This window comes from Oryzias latipes, chromosome 18, assembly GCF_002234675.1.
Source record: "Oryzias latipes chromosome 18, ASM223467v1".
Lineage (NCBI taxonomy): Eukaryota > Metazoa > Chordata > Actinopteri > Beloniformes > Adrianichthyidae > Oryzias > Oryzias latipes.
In genome coordinates this window covers 20,343,672-20,369,892 of record NC_019876.2, presented here as the reverse complement: position 1 = coordinate 20,369,892, position 26,221 = coordinate 20,343,672, and the positions used below count along the sequence as shown (strand labels likewise).

At 40.9% G+C, this 26,221-nt stretch overlaps 2 protein-coding genes across 4 annotated transcripts in view; one reads left to right on the top strand and one right to left on the bottom strand.

The window, feature by feature from the left end:
- LOC101165595 (wiskott-Aldrich syndrome protein family member 3) overlaps positions 1 to 5,878 on the top strand; it is a 61,243-nt gene extending 55,365 nt beyond the window's left edge. For all 3 annotated transcript variants that reach the window (XM_023966126.1, XM_023966125.1, XM_023966127.1), the window contains 2 exons: positions 1,186 to 1,601; positions 2,443 to 5,878. In XM_023966126.1, the coding sequence (XP_023821894.1) occupies positions 1,186 to 1,601; positions 2,443 to 2,600 (574 nt within the window). In that variant the 3' untranslated portion in view covers positions 2,601 to 5,878. The remainder of the gene's footprint in view (positions 1 to 1,185; positions 1,602 to 2,442) is intronic.
- An 8,344-nt stretch (positions 5,879 to 14,222) lies between these two features.
- Positions 14,223 to 25,837, bottom strand: LOC101165350 (G-protein coupled receptor 12-like). Its single transcript, XM_023966373.1, has 2 exons — positions 25,488 to 25,837; positions 14,223 to 21,303 (listed from the first exon to the last, which is right to left on the bottom strand). Exon 2 carries the CDS (start codon positions 21,299 to 21,301, stop codon positions 20,237 to 20,239), a length of 1,065 nt encoding a protein of 354 aa, XP_023822141.1. The 5' UTR covers positions 21,302 to 21,303; positions 25,488 to 25,837; the 3' UTR covers positions 14,223 to 20,236.
- Between the last annotated feature and the right edge of the window lie 384 nt (positions 25,838 to 26,221).

The window sequence follows — 26,221 nt, the reverse complement described above, 5'->3', positions numbered from 1 at the left end:
AAAAGAAAAGAAGAGGTGACTGTTGTGGATCAGGAAGTAACAAAGATTAGTAAGGGTGAATTGAGGTATTGAAGAGGATGAAGAGTGGGCAGGCATTTGGTAATGATGATATACCTGTGGATGTATGGAAGTGTCCAGGAGAGATGGCAGTTGAGTTTTTGACTGGGTTGTTCAGCAGGATCTTAGGTGGTGAGAAGATGCCTGAGGAATGGAGAAGTGTGATGGTGTGGTGGTGGAATAAAGCCGATGACCCATACAAGGAAATTATGGGAAAGAGACGTTGAAGCTAAAATTAGAGCAGAAGTGAACATTTGTGAGCAGCAGTATGGTTTCATGCCAAGAAAGAACACTACTGATGCAATATTTGCTTTGAGGATTTTGATATAGAGGTGTAGAGAACATCAGAGAGAGCTACACTGTGTCTTATGACAGGGTGCCCAGAGAGGAACTGCAGTATTTTATGAGGAATTCTGGAGTGACAGAGAAGAATGTTAGAGCAGTGCAGGACATGTAGGAGGACTATAAGACAGTATTGGGGTGGGCTGTTGGGGTGACAGAGGAGTTCAAGGTGGAAGTGGGAATACATCAGCGGTCAGTTATAAACCCTTTCCTGTTTGCAATGGTGATGAACAGGTTTAGGAATGAGGTTAGACAGGAATCACCACAGACTATGATGTTTGGAGACAAAATTGTGATTTGTAGCGAGAGCAGGGAACAGAGAACAGGGTTAGATGGAGGAAGCCGATTCGCGGTGGCAATCCCTGAAGGGAAAACCCAAAAGGGAAAGAAGACTTGTTTGCCTTGTTCAAAATAATTATCTTTTTGATGAAAATCATGTTTTTATGGCCTTTTTCTCATAATGGAGGACAAATATAAAGAAAATTAAGCTTAAATTTGCATTTCTTAGTATTTCATTTTTAAATCGTTGTTTAAAAAGAGAGCTCTCGGTAACGAAGAGGGGGGGGATGCTCCATGACACAGGTTTTTTTGATTTGTGCTAAAAACGGCATAATCATAATTGCAAAAACACTTTTACAGTTGATCAAAAGACGTTCAGAGTGTGATTTTAAATGTCTTTAGGAGTTTTATTTTGTACTAATCCCATCATGAACTGTAATAGTAATGCATAAACGCCTGTCTTTGTCTGAGTAGTTGACTCATTTTGCTCCTGTCCTTTCCCTCCAGTGGCCAGCCTTCCACCATTCCAGAGTACTACATCCCACCAGCTCCACCCCCACCACCACCCACTATCCCATCTGCCCTGACGGCCTTCGATTCCACCAACGCCCCGCCCTCTGCGGCTCCGGCTGCTGTTCCTCCAATCTCTGCAGCCCTCTCTTGCCAATACTCTCCCTCCCCTCCTCCCCCCCCTGCCAACTACGTGCCCTCCCCTGCCCACCCACCTTCAGGCGCACCCCCAGCTGCACCACCACCCCCACCCCCAGGAGCATCGACAGGATACCAGGCTCACCCATCGCCGCCACATGCCGCGGTTGGTCAGACAGCAGCAGATGCTGCTCCCTCCACGAGGAAGTCCACCATGTTGGGGATGATCCCCATGAGCGACGCCCGCTCCGATCTTCTGGCTGCCATACGTAGAGGTAAGTGTGTGCCAATCATAGCTACTCTATATGTTTGCCTTTTTTGGATACAGGAAAAATTTAAAAAAAATTCTCTTTCGTGTCTAACAATTTTTTTTGTATTTGTACAAGAAAAGTAAAATATAATAGGCATGCAGATTGGCTAAAAGTTGGGAACTGACTGCAGCTCAGAAGGGAAGTTCAAACAAACTACAAACAGCGTTGGAACTTAAAAAGCTTTAGTTTAAGAAAGGAGACTAATGTGTGTGCCCTGCTGCATTTAGCGCAGTTTTGTTCTTGTTGATTATAAAATGTTCTAAGTTTTTTTTTTAAACACAATGTATATTTATCTCAGAAAAAAATTGTATTTTAGCAAAATTTAAAAATAAAATCTATTTGCACTTGCACAAAATAATAAATGTGGAAGCCAACGTTGAATTTGTTCCAGTGAGACATTAAAGAGACATTCTAGAACATGCATTTATTAATTTTTTCCTTCATGATAAAATTTTAAATGGATTGCACTGCCACAAATGAAAAGGACGCCATCCAAATGTCATTACCAAATCTGATTCCCTGATTGGTCAAAGTTCACTTTAACTTTAGCAATTTACATTCACATGGCCGTCAATTTTGTGCGTAGAGTACGAAATCATTTGTAAAAACTTGCATAGTTACGCATGAACACAAAAGGCTTAGATGTGGAAGCCTAAAACATGTATTTACGCACGTTTACATGGACTTTTCATTGAACATGCGTTGCCGAGGGCGGTGTGGATGTAGCTTGACAGTTTTTTCCCAAGCTCAAGGAACTTTTAACCAAATCACATTAATTGACCGTTTCCCCCTTCCACTTGTTCAGGTATCCAGCTGAGGAAGGTGCAGGAGCAGAGGGAACAGGAGGCAAAGCGAGAGCCTGTTGGCAACGACGTGGCCACCATCCTGTCACGGCGTATTGCAGTGGAGTACAGCGAGTCAGACGACGACTCTGAGCTTGATGAGAACGAGTGGTCTGACTAGAACACAAAAAAATCCAAAATAGAGTTGGAGATGAGGAGCTTGTTGTGTGGAGCTACCAACAAGTTGTGCTGGGAAGAAATTGAGATTGACATAAAGGGATGTGGTTACTTTTCAACACATTAGTCAGCCATAGTCATGCACATTGCCTGTCTTATTCACTCTGAACAAAAGATGGAGCATTACATCTCACACGGCTACCCCTGAAAATGCCCATTCCTACAAACTCCAGAGGTTGATGTGAGGAACATCCTTGGGTTTACAGCACAGTGGAACACCTGAGTCCCCTCCAGCAGCCTCCTGCCCCCATCTGCTTATTTCAACCACAAGTGGTGAAACACAAACCAGTCAGCGTTTCTCCTCCCACTCATTTGAGTGGTAATTACAAACAATGTTGCAGGCTTTCATGCTGGAAGTAGGCAATACCCTTATGAGGTGAAGGTCTAATTTGTTTACTCAACACATGACCAAGCACAGGAAGGACTTATATTAGTGCAATCTTTAACTTATCTGCCAAATGTTGATAACACATGTGAGGCCACAACTCAGGATGATCAGGGAGACTAAAAGTCTCTAAAGGATTGATGTGATTTCCGAGCTGTGTTCGTTGCACACTCTGCATTCAACATCCCCACATATTGGGAGTTTGGCCACTTCACTTTGATAAATAAAAAGCAACTCAATTCAGTGGAATTCCTGCCATGTAAGATGAAAGAATGAATAGAAAGGTTTACTTTTGATTAATAAAATAAAAATAACAAGTTACATCAAATTAAAGTGTTACATGGAAGGCAGGCGTTTGCAGACCAGATTTGTGTATTTAAAATCCCATCTTTTGATTCATATAATACAGTATTTCAGTTCTTAAATATCTGTGGAATAATTAAAAAAACAAAATTAAAGAAATTCTTGCAGTATATAAAATTACATTGAAAAAAAGTACCTAGAAACCTTTCGATTTTAATTTATAAAGCTGCTTTACCCTATTTTCTGGAGTACAAGTCACATCAGAGTATAAGTCGCACTTTCAGGAAAGAAGTCCAACACTTTTGAACAAATTTACCAAGCCCCGCGCAGTGCTGTGTTAAACGTCATTTGTGCCTCAAATTTGTGTCGAATTCAAATTCTCCTTTTTTTTGCGTCCGCTGCCTCTTTTGACTTGTGTGTTAAATGTGATGCTCAGTGTTAGACCAAAAATGTTTTCATAAACGAGATGCTCCCGTTGCATTTGGGAGAAGCTTCCGTTTAAGTTTTTTAGGCTACATAAAAGCATCGAGTGTTTATCTTATTCAATGCACAGAAGACACGCAAAAGACAATACACTGATTCAATTTAATTCGATTTTATTTGTATAGCCCAAATTCCCAAAAACAGTCATCTCAGTGGGCTTTGTACCAGTAATTGTAAAGTAAACATATAATCAAAAGGATCATAAATGCATAGAATTCAATAGGAGAATACTAAACTTTAACTTACCAGACTGAACTAAACTGGGCGTCCCTGACCTTAGACCCTCCTAGTTATGAACACACACCTACAGTGCACTGTAGTGGTTGTAAGCAGGAAACAACCGCTAAAGGACATCTTAGTGGCAAAATAACAAATATATGAGCCAGTATTTATTTTTTTAGAAACCACATATAAGTTACTCCTGAGTATAACCTGGCCAAACTTTGCAAAAAACTGTAACTTATTTTCCAAAAAGTACGGTAATTCAATTTTTTTAAATTAGCAAACATACAGGAAATGGCAGAAAACACTTTGGTAAAACGATTCCAAAGCCAAACTCCTAAAATGTGGTGCTGTTCTTGGAAAATGATTGTAACATCCATTTAGTTCTCTGATGAGTACATTTTTGTGAATTTCATTTGAAAACTGTACCGCCCAGAATTCCTACTGCCTGGTAAAAAATCCTCCTTGCTGAAATCCAACATACATTCTGAATTCATATCATCACACATCCAAGCAGGCCGATATGCCTACCCCATTGTTTTGCCAATTTTTCTTTGTCAAATTCTTGATTTTTGGTTGTGGCCCTAAACATAACACCAAACATTTCAGTGACTTTGTGCGGTGCTTTACTGTGAATGCTTTTACACAAGAGGCAGCCCCTTCGTGTGGGTCAACACTCGGTGAACTATACATAATTAAGTGGTAACATACGGTATATTATTTTCTTATCACTCTACAGTAGAGCTTTGCCTAATCCTAAGTATGAGCTGATTGGACTGCAGTGTATTTTTAATGTGCTTTTCTCTTTTTTTATGTGCTGCAGTTAATTGTTCACTTTGCTTTTATATGGGTTCTTTTGAAGGAGGTGCCAGATAAATGTTGGCCAGGAAATGGGGAAAAAATAAAGCCAACTAGAGGTATAAAGCAATTTAACCCAATGTTAAATACATAATAAGCCAAACAATAGAAAAGGAACTTTGTTCTGTTTTTTGAGAGCTTTTCTCAAAAGACTTATCATATATGAAGGTTATTAGGAACGATTTTCTTCGTTTTTGCCACCACGTCCTGCAGTGGAAAAAGACAGTATCATGTGTTTGGTAGAGCTGTTGCAAACATCCACTGATGTCGTGTTTACTTAAGCAAAATGTGTGCTTTAACAGTTTGTGTCGCTGTGGGAATCCTGTTACTCTGTTCTATATATACAGTAACCTTATTGCATACCTGCTAAAGCACCCTGTATACAGTCATTTTTCAGCTATTTGCTCAGCTTTTTTATTTCATTTTTTAATTGTTTATGAGTGAGTGTTACAGCTTGATTACTAAATTGAACAAAAAAAATATGCGTTCTGCTAACAATTCAAGTGTTTATTTTGAGGTTTTGACCAGCGATGATGAGCCTTTATATTGATCTTTATGTAGGACCTGATGACCCTTTGCTGGCTGTTACAGCTCAAAATAAAAAATTGGACTAAAGGAAAAAAGATGAAGCTGCAACCACTTGTCTCAGACTCTTTTGCAACTGTATTGTTCCACAAAATTGGATAATTTCACTGTGTTAAGTTATTACAGGTAATGTGGATAGGGCTTTAAAGCAGCCCTTTCATTGTTGTATATATAACATATGAACCTTATGGCTGACTCTAGTCCTGCACTGTAGAAAAAAAAAACACTGAAAACCAGCTGGTTGGTGAAACTTTTTGACCTCCCTGTACTATCCTTACTATTTTAAAGATGACTGTGGAATTGTGCCAAGAAACTATTAAATAGCACATTTGAACAGCTCACATAGATTTATTACCCAGTTTGGTAATCTTCATAACAAAAAAAAACACACATCTTCAGAGTTGAGGCATTGCATCTGAAACAATTTCCAAAATGTGACCCAGGTCTGGTTGTTCTGGTTGTTCTATGGTTGTGTTGTGCAGAAGCCATAGGTACACACATTTCGAATTGGTAAAGCTTTGTTTCTGCTCCAGGCTTTTTCTTTCACAGCTCTATTTGAATTTATGAAAGACTTGGTATCATAATTCCAGTCGGGCACAAACAGCAACTATTAATTTCTCCTTCATGATCAATTTCAGTTGGTTGCCACTTTGAAAAGGACACTAACTAAATGTCACCTCCAAATCCAACTCACAGATTGGTCAAAGTTTAACTTTCAAGGGGCATTTTGAACGTAGAGCCCAAAAGTGGACTTAAAAACTTGCGTAGCGACGCATGAACACAAGAGTTTTGAATGCAGAAACCCAAAATGTGCATATGTACTTATTCAAGTAGACATTTATTTAAAGTAGTTGCTTAAAGCACGTTCCAAGCTTGGTGTGAACGTAGCATGACATTTTTAAGTCCTACATCTTAGGTCTAGAAATGAGATATCATGAAGAGGATTTCCATCCACCTGCTGATGTTGTGTACCTATGGCTTCTAGGAAAATGTCATTGTGTGTTGAAGCTGTGAGAAATCATTTTGTATAGATTTTGGTAAGGTGGCCTGTAAAGTTGCATACATTTGGTTTAATATAATCTAGGATAAAAGACAAAATATGTGTATTGCACACTAAAATCAGCTGTAAGCAAGTATGCATGTAACTATAGACAATAAATGGTGAACAAAAATGTACATTTTGGGGTTTTTTGTTCTTCAAGCTTAATGTGATATATTGTAAACTGGGCATCGTCAAATGAAAAGATAAAAAAAATCCCATTGTCAGCTACAACAACTAGAAAAACTGAACTATTAGCAGAGGATTTACTGGCACAGCTTGATGCAGCCATTGATCAGTCCACAGATGTAACGGATAATGCCCAGCTTTTGGTGTATATGAGATTTCCTCACAAAGAGAAGAAAGAGATGTGTGAGGACATGTTAGGTTCAACACCACTTGAGACACACAAAGGGGGGGGGATACATATGAGGGGATAAAGGAGATGCTCACAAAAAGAAAGATTAATCTGAAGCAAGTAGTGTCAGTCACCACAGATGGTGCAACTGACATGGTTGGGAGAGAGAAGGGGGCTGTTGCGCGGATGAAACAATACAACCCTGATCTCATAGCCTACCACTGTATCATACATCAGACTGTTCTCTGTGCCATTCTGTCTGAAGAATTTGCTGAAGTAATGAATACCATGATGAAACTTGTAAACTTCCTTAGGGCATCCTCATCCCATCAGCATCGACTGCTGAGAGAATTTTTGAAGGAAATGGATGCAGATGCGAATGACCTACTACTCCACAATAACGTGAGATGGCTGAGTAAAGGCAATGCACTGGAACGCTTCTGGTCCATCCGAAAGGAAATAGCTGCTTTCTTACAGCAGCTCAAGAGTCAAAAAGCAACACAGTTTGCAAACTTTTTGCAAGATAAGCACAAGATGGATGTGGTGGCTTTTTTGGTGGACATCACAGGACACCTTAATGAGCTCATTTTAAAGCTGCAGGGTCAGAAAAATTCTATCTGCGATTTGATGAAAACTGTCCGCTCATTCCAGATTAAGCTGGACATTTTCAAAGAAGATCTCCAAGCAGATTGTGAGCGTTTCTCACAAATGCGTGAACAAATTCAGGGTGAGAGAGACATTTCCCCTTATGTCGGCTTCATAGACAAGCTGATTGGAAACTTCTGTCAACGATTTGACTGCTTCAACCTTGGACACCAGCTCCTCCTGCTAATTGAGAATCCATTCCTTATCAGAGAAATCAGAGGATTTTCAAAGGAGGTGACACAGACCTTCAAGTGTGCACATCCTGGATCTTTACAGTTAGAGCTCACTGATTTGCAAGCAGATGTTGCTCTAAGAAGGCATTTTGAAACAAATGACTCTGCTACTTTCTGGTTACAGATTGTGCCAGAAACTATGTTCCCTGGTCTAACCAAAGTAGCACTACACACCTTAACCATGTTTGGATCAACTTACAGCTGTGAGACAGCTTTCTCGTCAATGAACATTATTAAAACAAAGTACCGTTCTAGGCTCACCAATGAGCATCTCCACATGAGCATGAGACTTGCACTAACCCCATTTAAGCCAAGATTCAAACTGCTGGCAGGACAGTTACATGCCCATTTCTCTCACTAGGAAAGAAAGATTGAAAGGGAGTAAGGAAAGGTTGAAAGGAGAGTTGAAAAAGGGAGCTGCTCAAAGTTCTGCACTTTTTTTATTCAGTAAATTCTGCCCTGTTCTATTTTACTTGAAAAGTTTCCTGTGTTATTTTTTTTTAAATGTAGTTCATGTTTTGAAAAGGTGGCAGCTCAAATGTCTTTTGTTTATTTTTTTCTTGAATATTAAAAGCACGTTTATTTTATTCAAAATATTCTGAATGTTTTACATTACTTGAAATAGGCCCTAAGTTCAGGCTGCTCAAAGCTGTGTTTGCACTTTTTATTTATTTTATTCAGAATAATTTCAGTGTCTGTTACTTGACATGTAGTAAAGACAACTACAGTATTGCTTTCCATTCAAGTCCCATACAAGTTCAGACTTTTCGGTATGTTAAAAGCATATAACTTTGAAAACACTTGAAATGTAACAATAAATTATGCAGAAATGTATGTGCGTTATTGATTTTATTAACATGAGGGTACATTATGTGAAGTGACAACATAAGATCTGGACCTTTGCTGGGAGAAAATTTTAGTAACTGGACCTTTTTGAATTTTAATTGAATACCCCTGTTGTTAACTCTCTAAATTAAACAAAAGTGTTTTTGCTCTTCAAGCTTTCAGTTTAAAATAAAATAGGATTTAACTTCTACTATGCTTTAAATTACAGGATTTTTTGTCTCCCACAGTGGCTTGTAAAGTGTATACAAGTGTATATATATATATATTTTTTTTCTTTTCACAATAAACTGAGGCTGGAAGCTAAACCTGGTAACATTTACTCAGCAGTATCAGTAATTTCAGAGCAGTGACATTAACTCAGATCTCATCGTCTTGTGTGTTTTGAAACTGCAGCACCGAATGTCAGCCTGGCCTGCTCCGTGCTGTTTGTGCATTGGCAGGGTGGAGGAGGAAGCCTGAGATTTTTGCTGTTTGACATTTTTGGATGCCCAGATGGTCACACAGCAGAGAGGAACAGGTGGAGGCAGAGAGGTCTGTGACGATAAATAAAAATCACTCCTGCACTGGTACAAGGTTCCTTTGTGGATAGATCCCAATGTTTTTTCATCTTATTAAGGGTAATTTTAGCTGAAACCATTATGGTAAAATATACAGCTATGGCAGTCATATGAGTCAATACAGACAATATAATTTTATGGAATGCAGAGATTTGGAATCAACACAGTAAATTACTGTAGGCAGACATCATGGCTAATACACTCATTGGCCACTTTATCAGGTACACCTGGGTTGGACCCCTTGTGTCTTCAGAACTGACTTAATCCTTGGTGGCATAGATTCAACATTTCTCAGAGATTTTGGTCTATATGACATGATAGCATCGCTCATTTGAGACAGATTTGTTTACTGCACATTCATGACGCCCAACTTCTGTTCCAACACATCCCAAATGCTGTGTGCCAAGAAAATATCTCCAACACCATCATACCACCACCAGCAGCCTGAACCGTTGATACAAGGCAGGATGGATCCATGCTTTCATGTTGTTGACATTTGGAGAAATAAGGATATTTAGAAACTTAAAAGAATGGCAAGTAGGGCAGAATGACATTGATGCAAAACAAAACTCACAATACATCACCAAATTTTTAGAAACACAATAATGCACTACAGTGAGGAGTTTGCAGTCCACTTTAATACTAAGATTGATTAAATTTGTGACGGATTGGCCAACGATGAAACCCGAGAGCAGGAAGGACATGACACAGTTCCTCAAATTAGGAAAGGTTTTAATAACCAGAGTGAACAGGACCAAAATCAGGGTAGGTTTGAAGACGCTTGGACACAGAACCCAAGAAGGCCACGCTTTATATAGGAGCTTGATGAGAATTAATTGCCGCTGTGACTCTCACAGGAGACCTCGAGGAGGGGGAGGGCCAGAAAAAGTCACAGCCTGCTCGACTAATCAAAACAACAATCAGGCAATTTATGACATAAGCCCCCCACCCCCTGCGTAGTTCGGTTACTATACAGACGACTGGGTTGGTTAGGGTGTTCCACAAGGGAAATGGGCGACGAGGTCCCGATCAAGGATGTGACGGTCAGGTACCCATTGAAGCTCTGCTGGACCATAACCCTCCCAGTCGACAAGGTACTGCATGGCCCGGTCCACTAGTCTGAAAGCAAGTAGTGTGTTGACCGTGTAAACTGGAACACAGGGTGGATGCGTAGTGTGCGAGGAAGGTCCAGTTTCACAGCTACATGATTGATGACTTGTACTATGGAGTATGGACAATGTAGCATAAAAGTAACTTCTTTGTACCTCCTTTTAATAAAACATCAGCAGACGAAAGCCACACCCCGTCTCCCATCTTGTATCCCGGGGCAACCGACCTTCGACGATTAGTGACAGCAGTGAGTCTTTCTTGGTTCTGCAATAACTGGAGTGTGTATTTACTTCAGCTACGCCGACAGCTCCTCAAAAACGCAGCAGGACCAGAAGAAGCCAATTGTTCCTGGTGGGGAAACAGAGGGGGTGGATACCCATAGGCTGCTTGGAAGGGAAAGTATCCGGAGGAATTTATTAGTGCGTTGTGAGAGTACTCAACCCAGGGAAGCTGAGACGACCAAGTCTTGGTGTTCTTGAAACACATTGCTCGTAACGTCGTCTCTAAATCCTGGTCGTACCACTCTACCTGGCCATTAGTTTGGGGGTGGAAACCCGAACTTAGACTGGACTTGATCCCTAGGAGCTTGCAGAACTCCTTCCCGAATGCTATGAACTGTAGACCACGATCAGAGGTGATGTTTTGTGGGAGTCCATGCAGACAAAATAAATGCTTGGTAACAAGCACAGCTAGGTCCTTGGCTGATGGTAGTTTCTGCAGAGGTATGGCATGCACCAGTTTAAAGAATCTGTCAATAATGGTTAGAATAACATTTTTACGTCTAAAGTTGCGTAGACCAGTTATAAAGTCCATAGCTACATAGGGCCATGGTCTAGAAGGCACAGGTAGAGAGTGCAAAAATCCAGCAGGTGGGGTCCTAGGCGTCTTGACGCTGGCACACACAGGACATGCAGCCTCAAAAGCCCTTATGTCCTGAACTTGAGTCTAAAGAGTCTCAGAACTTGTCTAAAGCACTATTCCTTTTTTACACCAGGTTTTGAAAACTAAACTCATTTGGGGCAGGTGGTAAGAATGGATTAGAGGAAACTCGGTTTTTCAGTTCTTGACAATAAGGCACACATAAATTATACTGGTGATGCAGGGAGATCAGAGGTGAGTCCCATGGTGGACCATAGAAAAGGGCCAAAGAAATTATTGGACCATTTTATGATGTTTGCTGACCAATAATAGGATATCAAATTTGGCATACCAAGACAACCCTCATTTTTAGAGCACTGCAAATTAGACTTGCGTGTTCTAGGACACAAGTTGTGTGCTCAGACTTCGAGGGTTTAATCATTACAGGTATTTTAATGCTCATATGGATAATGTCAATGCCAGAAATGTAAAAGAGCCTAACGCTGTCCTTGAAACCTTTGGTCTTCTTCAACATGTGAGTGGCCCCACCCACAGCAGAGGGCACACCCTGGACCTGCTCATTACAAAGGGGGTTATCATTTCCAATGTCAGTATGGTTGATGTCGCCCTGTGTGGTCATTTCTGTGTGTTCTTTGACCTGTCCTTTGCTCCCAGGCCACCACCTGGTCCTGCAGTTGTCCGAAGGAGACAAATAAATGACAACACTAGGGCACAGTTTGCAGAAATGTTAAACTTTGAAAACGCCTCTGGTGCTAATGTTAATTAATTAGTGATCTCTGTTACTTCTAGCATTTGGAATGTTCTGGATGCCATTGACCTGATGAAAATGAATGTTAGAGTTATGTAATTATCATTTGCTTACACGCTTTTATCACCTTAATACGATTGTCTCAGTTCTATCTTTCAGTGAGAAAACAATGACGTGAAAAGTGCTGACTATTCAAGATATGATGTTCCTGTACTGCTTGATTGAATGTCCCACTTTTATGTTATCAACCCCGGTCACCAATAAAACCAGACTGGATCCACTGGGAAGGCAGAACTCCTCTGTGACAGTTCCCGCTGTGACAGACCGATTCTCCTTCTGCAGAAGTCTAACAAAATTTTCATCTCCTGTGTGGTTCTTCTCTTTATTAAGGAAAAAGTCCTAACCCTGACATTGAATATCAGAAAAAATTGACAGAACGCCCCCTGGATATCCGATGATTTGGCCAGGGCACAGAAAAGGCAGTATTGCAGAGCTGAGCGGTAGTGGCTCAAGTCAAAACTCCAGGTTCATCATGAAATGTGTAAGGGGGAGTGGTACACCTACAACCAAATCTTATGCAGAACAAGGGAAAGGCACTTTTCTGAAATTATTGGAAGGACTGATTCCTCTTTTCCTTTTATTTTCTCTTTCCTTTCTTTTAAAGTCAATGTTATAATGATTATCTATGTTTTTAATCATTGCACTGTTATGTATTTTGATTTTAATGCATTTTCCTGTTTTGTGAAGCACTCTGAATTAATTTCTGTACGAATTGTGCCATACAAATAAACTTGCCTCGCCATGGCAACTGCGGAAAAACCGATCTGGGGCCCATATTTTCTGCCCACATTTAAACTATAAGGGGCCCACTTTGCCTTGCTGGCTTGGCGGAAGCCCGAAACACGCATATACGTGTGTTTACATGTGTTTTGTTTTGATTGGAAGTGGTCTCTTCGAGCCCGGTCTGAACTTAGTATAAAACCTACAGCTTTGGTGTTGACAGACATGAAGGAGGGTTTTTTTTTCCTATGATTAAGTTACAATTAGGAAGTAAGAATAAAGAAATGTATCAGCTTCAGGAATCCAACTACAAGGGTCATTTTTGACCCTCAAATCACAAAAGGGTAAAGAAAAAGGCACATTTTAATTCAGGTCAGATGTGATTCTTCAGTTCATTGAGTTCATCCATTACTGGCAAATAGAAGAGTTAATGGTCACAGATGCTCATTAGGATAGTAAATCAGGGTGAGAAGGTTTGTGTGCTTGTGTGTCAGGCACAGCAGACGGCAGAAGGAAGCATCTGTTCTGCGACATCTAGAACATGTTCTGTGGCTGAGGGATGGATGGATGGATGGATGGATGGATGGATGGATGGATGGAAGAAGAATCGCTAAAGACGTCTGTTAAAAAAGAGCTCCTGTAAAGTAAAAGCATGGCAGTTTGTGTCAGTATGGGCAGAGAGGTTGTTAGTTCACATATCCCTTCTGATTTTGCACAACTTACCTGCGGCCAGATGGTGGAGCTCTTCGCCACCATGTGGGGCAGTTCAACACATACTGGTTTGTTGGATGAGATTCTTCTCTCCTTACAATACAGTTAACATTCACTGACGTACAAGCAAATTACTGCATAATTGATGCGACAGCTGAAGGATCCTATAGGCTTCATAACAGAAATAGCTGTTTTTCATTGCGTGCCCCATCCTCACTTAAACATTGCAGAGATTTCCTACCATGAACACAATCATTTTCTTTTCAGTTCTATCTATTTGCAGGGAGCAAACAGCAGGGTGAGAGCAAAAGGTTATTTGAGGGTCAAAGCATCCGTAACTGCTGTTATTTAGGATAGCCAATAGGAAAGAGTTTTGTATTTTAAGTGAATTTGTGGCTGCTCTGCTCCCTGTTGAAGAAGGTGCCTCCTTTACTCACCTCCTACCTTCCCAAGTCAAGTCTCCCTTCGGGATTCCTGCTTTCCTTGTTTTCTTAAGGCTTACATCTGCTTGCTGTGTCCCTCCTTTTCATCTTCTTCTCCTTTCTCTGCTTGTGTCTCACACCTTCTCTTTTGTTGTGTAAGCGGGGGAGTGCTTTAAAAATTTAACAGCATTGTCATATTTCCCTCGCTCCCTTTCCTTCCAGGCTCCCCGTTAACTGCAGCGACCTTCACTGTTGACTCATGTGCACTCATAATCCCCACACGCACACTTGTAACGACACCCACTCACACATCATGACACACAAGCCTACTCCTACTAACAAACACTGCTGACGTCACCAGAATGAGTCCACGCTGGCACACAGAAATACACAACTTCTCACTTATGTTGTTTGCAGTTTATTTGGCAAATGTCTCTTTTTTTGCAGTACTTTTCTCATTCTTTACTCATCTATTTACAATAATAAAAATAAATCTTTCTCTTTAAAGTTTTACATTCAACATTTACAAGTGCAATGTGTAATATGTCCATCTTATAAAGTGCATTGTACTTTTATTTGACCGTGTCACAAGACAAAAGTAAAGAAAACACAGAAGAAATCAAAGCGGTAAAAAGACATGATTCAAAGACGCTGTCTTCAGGTCTCTGACATCACAGTATCATTACCCAATGGTCAAGAGTTGTTCTTGCATACGTGCTGCTTCTCAGTCTGAACTTAGCTTCTCGTCCGATAAACAACATCTATGCATAAAAACAATGCTTCTCTATGAAGGCCATACTTGGTCCGATAGAAAATTAGCTCTATAATGATTCTAGATTTTTTTTTGACAATCCCTGCTTTGTGGACAGAGAACATTAGCAACGCCTGACAGAGCCACGGTTGGGCTGCTCAATATTTGCTTTAGGCACTCGCCCCAAACCCTGCTTTAAAACATCAACAAAAATCTTGATGCAAATGCTTGTGCTCACATGGAATTTATGCTCCAAAAATATGGAAAACGCCGCAAAAATATTTAGCAAAAAAAAAGAAAAAGGAGGCTAGAGGAAATCAAACCTTGGTGGAGAATAAGACAACCAATGCCCCTGTCTGCACAAAAATAAGACTTTTTTTTTTCATTTAAACTACCTTCCATGTCCTTTGAGTTTTTCTACTACCTTTAGGTTTATTTAAATCTGCTTTTGGGCAGACTATTTTTAGACATCATCTGACCGACTAGCTTCCTGCAGGGAGAGTGTTATAGATGTTAGCCAAAAATAAGAAATACAGAAAAAATGCACATTTAAAGGGAGTGGGGATTTATTCTGGAAGACAACTAATGGAGCGAATGAGTCCAAAAAGAAAGAGGGAAATGAGGGTCATGCTTGTAATTGGAAAAACAAACAAAAGATTGCTCCTTTTAAGGGAGACGGGGAAGTGCTTGATGTTGCAAAGCAAAAAAGGAGAAGTGAAGGAGGGACGTGGGGTTGAGCGAGGTGTTGCTTTTTAAAAGAGAAAGGATAGGAAGAAGGGGGGGGGGGGTAGGATGTCTTTGAAATGACCTGCTCTCTTAGACACGACTCAGACAAAGTGACGTCAGCGATAACCTGACTCAGTGACGTACAGTGCTTCTCGGCTCCCTGTGCTTTGGTGCTTTTTTTTTTCTGCAGTTTGTAAATGAAGGTGTGAAGATACATCAAAGAATTTCTTTTAAAAAAAGCCTAGCTTTTTTTGGCATATTTGCTCACTGTTATAATTTACAATATTGAATATTTTGTTTTCATTTACTAGTTGCTCTAAGTTTCTGGATGGAGCAGCATGAGAACTTTCCTTTTAGCTTTTGCTTGCAAATATGCAGCCTCGCACTCCAAAATTTCATATTCAATTATGAGCAATTACCCTCTAAAAAACATGCATTGACACAAACTCAAGATTAAGACACTAGTAAGTCAAAATATGGCACTTCTTTTGGAAAACTCCAGACAAAGGTTTTCTCCTCCAAAAAATCTTTTTTCATAGGAAGAACACAGAAGAAAAGGAAGAAACACACACTCTCACAGCAGCAACCATAACCTGTAACTCATGCCCTGATGATATACATTACAAAAATATACATTTCTGTACAGCCTTGTATAAAAACAGTAACACACGCTCGCCTGTACAGTATTTTGTTTTTTCTGGTCTTGCAGAGGGGCTGACAAATCCCGTCTGCAAGAGCGATATTTGATGATTTATGGTTCTTTACAACTGGCTATGATCCTGGGTAAAGAACACAAGCAGGCACAGAAACGCACCCAGTGAGTGGTCACTGCAATCCCGCCCCAGCAATGGTTGATTGAGTAGGGACATATACACCTATGAGTGGTTCAGAGTTTCAGGGTGCTAATGCCATGGCCAAACTTGTAGTTTTAAACTTTGGCTTTCTGGTAGTTTGCTCAGATGACAAGTCGCTTCACTTTATTTTTGGTAAAATGCTCTTTACTGTGATTAAGACATGTACTGCGGACCAACAAAAAAATATATATTTACCAGAAAAAAAGGCTAGTGCATATTTCTCAGGAACATAAATTTTAATTTCTGACTTAGTTCCTATTTGCCTCATATTGATCAAAGACTCCAATGAAATTAATGTTTTTAACATGTTCATGTAGCTTTTTTCTGATGATAAAGGACATATATAAAAGAAATTAAGCATAAAACTGCATTTCTGAGTATTTCTTTATTCTGATTTTTGTGAAGTAGGAGCAGATGGAAAAAAATGCCATTTTAAAAAAAGAGCATAGTTGTTACATAGAAGCTACAATCAGACAAACTACCTGCTCCGCGTCATTCTGATGCATCCATTTACGGGCGACTAGATCCGATATACATCTTTGTTTTCCTTATCTGAGTTGACATCTGACTCAAAACCGTATGGCTGAATAGCTTCAATATTGCTCGCCATTTTAGTTGCACTGCTAATTTGAGGTTGGGGTGTGAGGGGCTGTAAGCCAGTGGCAGAGCGTGTAAACAGATAGATGGAAAGTTGGGGCAGGCTTACTGCGCACCAACAGTTCGTCCCACAATAAAGAGGTGAATTTCTAATGACCTCCTGCCACTCTGAAGAAACTATGTCCTACAAAACAACACCGTTTATTTTATTTTATTTTTTTTTTTGGCTGAAGATGGCATACTTATAATTCAAAGACTATTGGGAACGCTTTTAAAACAGATCAAAACATGATCGGATTGGGATTTAAATGTGGAAAAAATTTAATTTCAAACTATATGAAATTAATGTTTGCACTAGGTATAAATATAATTACTGCAAAAAATGCAAAAAAGAAATGTTTTGGATTTCCTAGCTTTACTCCAGTCACAAATTGATGTGATTCAGTCACAAGAGTATCCCCATCTATTTATTAATCACAGAGGAAAGATATTGGTTTAGGAAGATTTGTAGTTTCTCCTTCAATATTTAACCAGATATTCATAAAACTGCAGCTCTAGGTGATCATTTCTAAGCCTTCTTTGTACACCACTGCAAACAAAAGAAACGCCATCAGTTCTTCATGTTAAAAAGACAACTTTCCAAGTTTGTTTTCACCATACATAAGCACCCCAAGCTGCAGGCCAAAATGCACATGATTTTTTTTTTTTCCTTTACGAAATTATAGATACAATGTTGTACCATTTTGCAGTAGCACTGATGTGCCGTTTACACAAAAGACATCAAAATGGGTGATTAAAGTCTTTTGAAGCGGCGGGCTACTCCTTTAAAAGAATTGCAGAGAGTTTGAATGCCGAAAAAGGGGAAATTGTTTATCAGAAACTTGTTAAATCGCTGCTTATATATAGATCATTTCTGGGAAGAAGATGCCATTTTAAGAACACCGTCTATATCTGTAAATGGGGCATTTGCTTCATATTGAGGTTTGTCCTACTTCCAAAATCCACTTCTACTGAAATGCATTTTGGAAAACCACATCCATCCATCTGAGCTTAGTACAATGTGTTACCCGGACAGAATTGTAAACATTCAATTGGAATCGTTTCAGAAATCATTTAAATTGTTACATTTTTGTTCTGTGTGTCATTGATTGTGCCCTTTTGTGCACAGCAACTTAGAGTTTGATAGATTTAGGTTCAAAAAAGAGAGTAAAAAGAGAAAAATTGAACACACAAAAGATTTCTTGACAGAACTTTGAGCAGCAGTTGCTTTGTTAACAAAAGCTGCAAAAATACTTGTTTTTTTTCATAAGAGAAATACAATATTTTCAAACTGAGTGCCATCATGTAAAGTTATATTTTCTCAAATATGTTACAGTGGAAAAGGAAAAATGCATTGGAAAATGTACTGAATCTGTAGTGACTCCCTTTCATTGGAGACATTTTTTTCCCTGTTGACTCTCACCCCTGTAGTTTTAAAAGACAGCTCATTGTCTTCATATATGATTTCCCATTGCCACAAAAGCTCCCATATACACATTTCCTAGCAGCATGCCAATAGCTTAGTCCTGGAGACACTCACATAGGTTGTGCAGAGAAGCACAAGAGTGAAGACCATCTCTGTAGATCAACTGTAATGCCAAAAGAGGTTGGAAATGTTTGCCTCTGAATTCATTTCTTCCTGTAAAGATGGGGCAGCTCCCAGGACTCAGGTTTTAATAATATTAGCATGGTTTAACTTACATGAGGCCCTTTTTTCAGATGGGAAACAACTGCTCCCTGAAGGGGGTCGTGTGCTAGACCTGACCCAGGGTTGCGTTGAAGCACATCTTCTCTGGCGGTTCTATTTCCCGCCATGTCACCTCGCCCTTCTCGCTTCTCATTAACCCGGCAAGCTTTCTGAAGGGCCTCCGGGCAGACCTGCACCGCTTCATCAAGGTTTGCTAGGAGTGTGCATGTGTGTGAAACAAAAGCTCCGCTCCTGCTGACTGCCTGCAAGTGGAGATGTTATTTTTGGTGGGACACCGCATCAGAAAATCTTTGAACTTTAAACTTAAACTTCATATTCCACCTAAAAATAAAAACTGTAACCTACAGAACAATTATCCAAAAACTTTTATTTGAAGATTTGAAGATTTTGTGCCTAAACCATATGTGAGGGCTGTCAAAAAGAAGAGAGCAGATAATCAAAATCTATATAAAAAATTAGCTTTCATTATAATACTTTGCTTTGTGATCTGTTACTTTTTCTGCTATGATTTAACCTTAAGAAATTGTCCTTTTTTTAGGTAGCGGTTGACAAACACAATGCATTTCTTCTGTTGATGAAATGCAACTAATTTTAGTTTCCTGTGGTGTAAAACAAAAATCTGTAGCATGCATTTCCGCTTTAAAATAAAGTCACTGGATGTGTATTTCTTGATGTTTTCAACTATATTATAGTATAGATATAAAGTCTATTTATAAGTTTGAAAAAGGATAAAAAGATGGTCCAGTAAAATCACATGGAATGAGAAGTGAAAAAGTCGAATAAAATCAAAAAAATAAAAACAAATAGATGGCGTGTTCCTTTAAACCCTAACTAACTTTTCTCATCAAGATGCTGTCAAATAAAGCACAGCCCACTTTCTCATGCAACCCCCAGCACACACAGCAGAGCGCACATCCCTGGGTAGAAGCACTCTGCAGTGGAGCTGTTCTTAGTGCTGAATTCAGCAAGCAGCTTCACACTCACAGCTCAGCATCAAGCTGTAAGACTCCTTTTTCTCTAACACAGAGCAGATAGACAACACATGCCTGCCTAAATGTGCCTGACATAATTGATCCCTACATCAGGAGTCTGGTAGATGTGTTTTTGGTTTTGGAATCTTTCAGGAAAGGAACATGTTTGCTTCTGGCATTGGGAAAATTCATAACAGATTTGTTTGACTGTCCTACATACAATTAAACATCATAATCTTTCTTTCATAAAGGGATCATGGCTCTTTCATAATATCAGATGAAAACTCAAGAAGTTTTTCAAAATGCTGAAGGTTATTCAGTTTGTGATTTTAGCTCAATCATTAATACAGCAGTGAGAACACCACCATCACTTCACTGCTTCTAATTGCATAACCATCCGTTGAAGCTCAGGTTCAGATCTTCTGGAGATTTCTCTTCCTCAGTCCTACCTTCACTTGTATGCTACTTTTAAGAAGTTGGCACCATTGAAGAGAGACACTCTTCAGACCTGTCTGCAGTGTCTAAAGACCACAGTTGGCCCCATTTACCCCTTCCAGATATCTTACAGAGCAGGATTTCATCTGACCTTCTTTCAACCGGTTTTCCTCTTACCGATCTGCCAGCATAGCATTGACTGTGGCCAGCTCTGTGCTCGTTGTCAGCCCTGCGGCCTTGATGTGAGGAGCTTTTTTCCTTATCATTTCTTTTTCTCCTTCTTTTACCACCTTGACTCTGAATCTCACCTTGTGCCAAATTCCCAACTGTCCTTGCTACACATCACTAGAGGTCCTGGGTCTAAGGGAGAGGTTGGATGGGACACACCCGCAGCACGCCATCCAAAGTGACTTTTGGATGTCAGGATTTCGGAACGCATAGATGACTGGGTTGATCACTGAGCAGCAGGTGGCTGGAAGGACCGTGGCGTAGGTGTATATTATGGGATAGCTGGAGTCTGCCACAATGGAGTACATGGCAAACGGCAGCCAGCATGCCCCAAAGGCACACAGGATGGCTGACAGCGTGGAGACCCCTTTGGTGGTCGAAATAGCCAAGAACTGATGCTGCACTGCAATCTGTTGCGCATGGCGAAATGCAATCTTGCAGATTTGAAGATAAAGCTGCATCATCAGGGCAAAGACCAGGAGGAAAGTGATGGCAAGTGCCACAGCATTGTTTTTGGTGACTGGCCGACAGATGCTGCATGTTGTCTCGTCCCTTAGGCAGTTCCAACCGAGTGCTGGGAGCAAGCCTAGTGTGAGGCACGACACCCAGATGAAGACCACCATCATGTAGGTGAAGGTGACTGTCCGCTCAGTGTGATAGGTCAGGGCGTTGTAGAGCGACAGGTATCGGTCGACTGTGATGGCTAAAATGTTGAAGACGGATGCTGAAAAGGCGGAGATTAGGAGTCCAACTGACAACAGCGTCAGAAACTCCAATGACTTGTCTATCAGGTAATTAAAGACAAAGTTCAGAATGAGACCCAGACCGGCTAGAAGGTCTGCCACCGCCAGTGATCCGATCAAAATGAACATAGGAGCGCGGAGAGTTGGAGTGTAAAACAAGATTGCAATAACCAGTGCATTCTCACAAGATATCAGTGTCCCAGTTACACAAAGTGCAATATCCCAGGGGCTGACTTCTTGAACAGCAACAGCAGTTGCTGCTGGATGGTAGTCAGGGGTCACAGTTTGCACGAACGGCTCAGAGGAAGAGTTGGAGAAGTCCTCACCGAGGCTCCAGGAAGTGGCGTCGAAAGGATCCAAGGGGGAAGAGTTGAAGCTGCTTCCACTGCCGCTACTCATGGCTGCTGCGGCTGCCAATGAGAGAATCATGGCTGTGGAGGGAAAAAAAGAAAATCAATGAGAAAAAACTGTCAGAATAGACAAAAGGGAGAAAAAGGAACTGTAAGTAATACAGCTGAAAAAAAAATAAAGCAGTCTATCAATCAGGTTCTCTTCCAGATAACTAATCCTACCCCACAGCTCAGAACATAAAAACACTTAAGCAAAACTACAAACACACACAATCCTGTATGTTTATTCTTCATAAGGGATTTAGGAATGAAAAGAATGTATTAATTTTGGAAGTATTGTAGATGTCCATAAAAACAAAATAAAAATAAAAAACATATCTATACTTTATCTATTGTAAATGGGTTCCCAGTGTTTTTTAATTATGACTAAGCAGTATTGTAGAGTCACACTGAAGGCATCTCTGACTTTGTGGGCTGGTGTGAAGTTAACCACATGCTGCTAAACATCAGCAAGACAAAGGAGTTGGTCCTGGACTTTAGGAGGTCCCCTACATCACACTCACTGGTAAACATCCAGGGTTCAGACATTGAGTTTTTGGACACATTTAAATATCTGGGTGTTCACTTTAACAACAGACTGGACTGTTCCAACAACACGGATGCTCTGTACAAGAAGGGCTAGAGTCTCCTTCACCTGCAGAGGAGACGTAGGTCTTTTGGCGTGTGCAGACAGCTGCTCAGGACCTTTTATGACACTGTGGTGGCATCAGTGGTCCTTTATGGAGTTGTGTGCTGGGCAGGAGGCGGTGCAGGCAGAGACATGAAGAGGCTTAACAAACTGGTTATGAAGGCCGGCTTTGTCCTGGGCTGCACACTAGAGTCCATCAAGGAGGTGGCGGACAGGAGGATGTTTGGCTATGCTAACATCCATCCATTAGGAGCAGTTTATCCATGGATAACCCCTCTAACCCCCAGCACCAAACTGTAGAGGCGCTGACCAGCTCCCTCAGCACGAGACTTTTGCACCCACAGTGCAAGAAGGAGCTACCGCAGGTCATTCCTTCCCACAGCCATCAGACTGTACAACACCGTGTTAAAGTGACACACTACAGTCCCATGGGTGTTTGTCATTCACTCATTTATTCATTTAATTTTGTTGCAGTTGTTTTTGTTTTCAGTTGTTTTTGTTCCTTTATGGTTGTTTTTTGGTTTTTGGTGTGTACTATTTTACTTATTTATTTATATTATGAAAAAAGTGGATCACATGTTTACAGTTAATCACATGTTTGCAGTGGATCACATGTCACTTTTGCAGCTGTATTTTTTTAATCTGATTGTCATTTCTCAATGTCCTTGCTGCCGCAGATAAGTGAATTTCCCCATCGTGGGATAAATAAAGTTATCTAATCTAAAAAAAAACGTGAATTAACACAAGTGGAATTATATACATAACAAAGAAGTGTGAAACAACTGAAAATATGTCATATTGTAGGTTGTTCATAGTAGCCACCTTTTGATTTGATTGCTGCTTTGCACACTCTTGGCATTCTCTTGATGAGCTTAAGAGGTAGTCCCCTGAAATGTTTTTCACTTCACAGGTGTGCTCTCTCAGGTTTAATAAGTGTGATTTCTTGCCTTATAAATGGGGTTAGGACCACCAGTTGTGTTGTTCAGAAGTCAGGTGGATACACAGCTGATGGTCCTACCAAATAGACTGTTAGAATTTGTATTATGGCAAGAAAAAAGCAGCTAAGTACAGAAAAACGAGTGGCCATGATTACTTTAAGAAATGAAGGTAAGTCAGTCAGAAAAATTGGGAAAACTTTGAAAGTGTCCCCAAGCGCAGTCACAAAAACCATCAAGCGCTACAAAGAAACTGGCTCACATGCGGACCGCCCCAGGAAAGGAAGACCAAGAGTCACCTCTGCTGCGGAGGAGAAGTTCATCCGAGTCACCGGCCTCAGAAATCGCTGGTTAACAGCAGCTCAGATTAGAGAGCAGGTCAATGGCACACAGAGTGTAAGCAGCATCAACATCTCTACAACAACTGTTCAAAGGAGACTGTGTGAATCAGGCCTTCATGGTAGAATATCTGCTAGGAAACCACTGCTAAAGAAAGGCAACAAGGAGAAAAGACTTGTTTGAACACAAGGAATGGACATTAGACCAGTGGAAATCTGTGCTTTGGTCTGATGAGTCCAAATTTGAGATTTTTGGTTCCAACCAACGTGTCTTAGTGCAACGCAGAAAAGGTGAACAGATAGACTATACATGTCTGGTTCCCACTGTGAAGCATTGAAGAGGACACGTGATGGTGTGGGGGTGTTGGGGATTTACACTGTTGGGGATTTATTCAAAATTGAAGGCATGCTGAACCAGCATGGCTACCACAGCATCTTTCAGCACCATGCTATTCCATCCAGTTTGCATTTAGTTGGACCATCATTTATTTTTCAACAGGACAATGACCCCAAACACACCTCCAGGCTGTGTAAGGGCTATTTGACCAAGAAAGAGAGTGATGGGGTGCTGCGCCAGATGACCTGGCCTACACAGTCACCAGACCTGAACCCAATCCAGATGGTTTGGGGTGAGCTGGACCGCAGAGTGAATGCAAAAGGGCCAACAAGTGCTAAGCATCTCTGGAAACTCCTTCAAGACTGTTGGAAGACCATTTCAGGGGACTACCTCTTGAAGCTCATCAAGAGAATGCCAAGAGTGTGCAAAGCAGTGATCAAAGCAAAAGGTGGCTACTTTGAAGAACCTAGAATATGACATATTATCAGTTGTTTCACACTTTTTTTTCGTCATGTATATAATTCCACTTGTGTTAATTCATAGTTTTGATGCCTTCAGTGTGAATCTACAGTTTCCATAGTCATAATAATAAAGAAAACTCTTTGAATGAGAAGGTGTGTCCAAACTTTTGGTCTGTAGCAAGCAAACAAGAATTAATGGCAAATCCTTTCACAATTTAGTTTCCAAAAGTTCAGCCCACTGTTTTGTTCCACATCATTTTGAAACGATTTCACAATGGTATAGGTTGATTTGATTAACAGCTTGTCTTAAAAAACATTGTTTGGGTTGGAGCGGATAGGAATATAAATCGATTCATTAATTAAGTTGAATAATCGATAATAATCAATCAATAATCTACACCTAATAGAAAATGTAAGGATTCTTAGGGAGAAAAAAAAGAATGTTTAAATATTCATCAGTTAAAAAAGTTCCTCAATCAGAGATGAGGGCCAGATCCCTCTGGCATCCACATTTCCACCCACTTGCACCTCGCCAGGTGATCAGCATCATCACAACAGATGTGACAAATAAAAGAGCATCACTTACACATGTGACAGCATCCAGTCTGACTTTAAGGCAACCATGTGACAAAACAAGCAGCAAATACAGCACAGACACCAGAAAAAACGCACAGTTATAAAAAGAAAGCAGTCCGAGATGGGGGAGTCACATTTTGAGCATTCCTACCAAACAAATGCTGGAAGTAAAATAAAACCATAATATATCATACGGTCACATCCATCATCAACTAATTCTATTTTTAGAACATCTCTAAAAATGGTGCATGACGTCGTGGCTGCTGCTTAAGTCGCTGGTGGTATAGAAGAGCGCGCGGCCTGACATGCGTGCACGTGCGCGTGTTTGCACTTTAAAACGATTGGTATTGTGATCAATAAATGTTCGATATATGAATAATATCTGCCGTGCACGCCGGTAGGCGACTGGCATCCAAATTCGCTGCTAATTTTAGTTCAGCCAGCCAAGGCGCGCGCGCGCCACAACGGATGCGGAGCTTCATTCATAAAAAAGAGGAAGGGAAAAAAACACACACACACACGCACAAACCAAACCTTTCAGTGCCCCCCCCCCCCCCCCCCCGACACATTTTTTTTTTCACTGTCCCCCACCACCACCGTCGCTTTTATGCTCAAGTGGTTGCAAAACGGTCAGGGAATGTCACAACCAGCAGCTTAGTTTTTGAGAGGGGCTCAAACCTCTGCGGCACACCGTTAACCAGCAGCACCAAAGGGGAGCAGTCCCTGCTGAGCCTTCATAAGGGCTGTGCGCGCGCGCGTAGCAATGCCTGTGCATTTTTAGAGGAGGACGAGCAATAATCGGACACTTTCATTAACCAACTGCCGCGGTGCAGTCCCTGAGCCGACTCGAGCTAGGCAGCAAAGCGGGGGGGCATGGAGGAGAAGGGGGTGCACACCACACAGACAAAAAAAGGACAAAATTACCAGCACCTTGTCTTCTTCCTCCCCAAAAAAACCAGAATTCCGCTCACGCCCTTTGTCCTCCTCTTTATGAGAACGCGATCCTCTTTTTTCTTCTTCTTGTTGGGGTTTCCCCCTCTCCTGCTCCCCTTTTCTACCCCAGTCAGCGGCGCGCGCTATATTCCTGGGTTGGCATGGTTTTTACCTTTCGGCGGATGGCTCTGTCCTCTCGCTGCACATCCTCGGCCCCTCATTGGACGCACTTGTCATTTTCCTTCTCTGACGTCAGAAGTCTCCGCTCCTACCGTCACCGTCATGATGGTCGGTGTGTGAATCACCATGAGGAGGAGAAAACACTGATACCTTCGCCAAACAAAGCTTTTGCAGCTCGTTCTCTGCTGGATTTATTGATGGGCGCTAAAATGGACGATCAGTATAGATATTATTTTATACAAATGTCATTGCATTATCAGATATAAATATGCAATATTTTAGAATGGCTAATCCACCTATTAGAACGTGTCAGACAGGTTTCTAATTAAAAGTTACTACTACCAGTTGTACTTTCTTTTTTTTCTTCAGTCTACACCTGCGTCTAAGTGGTGCAGCTCGCCATGAACGTCCGCGCATGAGCATCTGAATGCGTGCTTCTGCGTCTTTTGATCTGCAGCAAGTCAAACCTGCTTCAAGGCGGCATGGTGCTTACGCAACCTCAGAACTGCTGGAGACCACACTGAATTACTGGACCAGGCGGGTCCAGTAAT

Coding starts and splice junctions, on each gene's coding strand:
- LOC101165350 (XM_023966373.1), bottom strand. CDS start 21,301: ATGATTCTCTCATTGGCAGCCGCAGCAGCCATGAGTAGCGGCAGTGGA.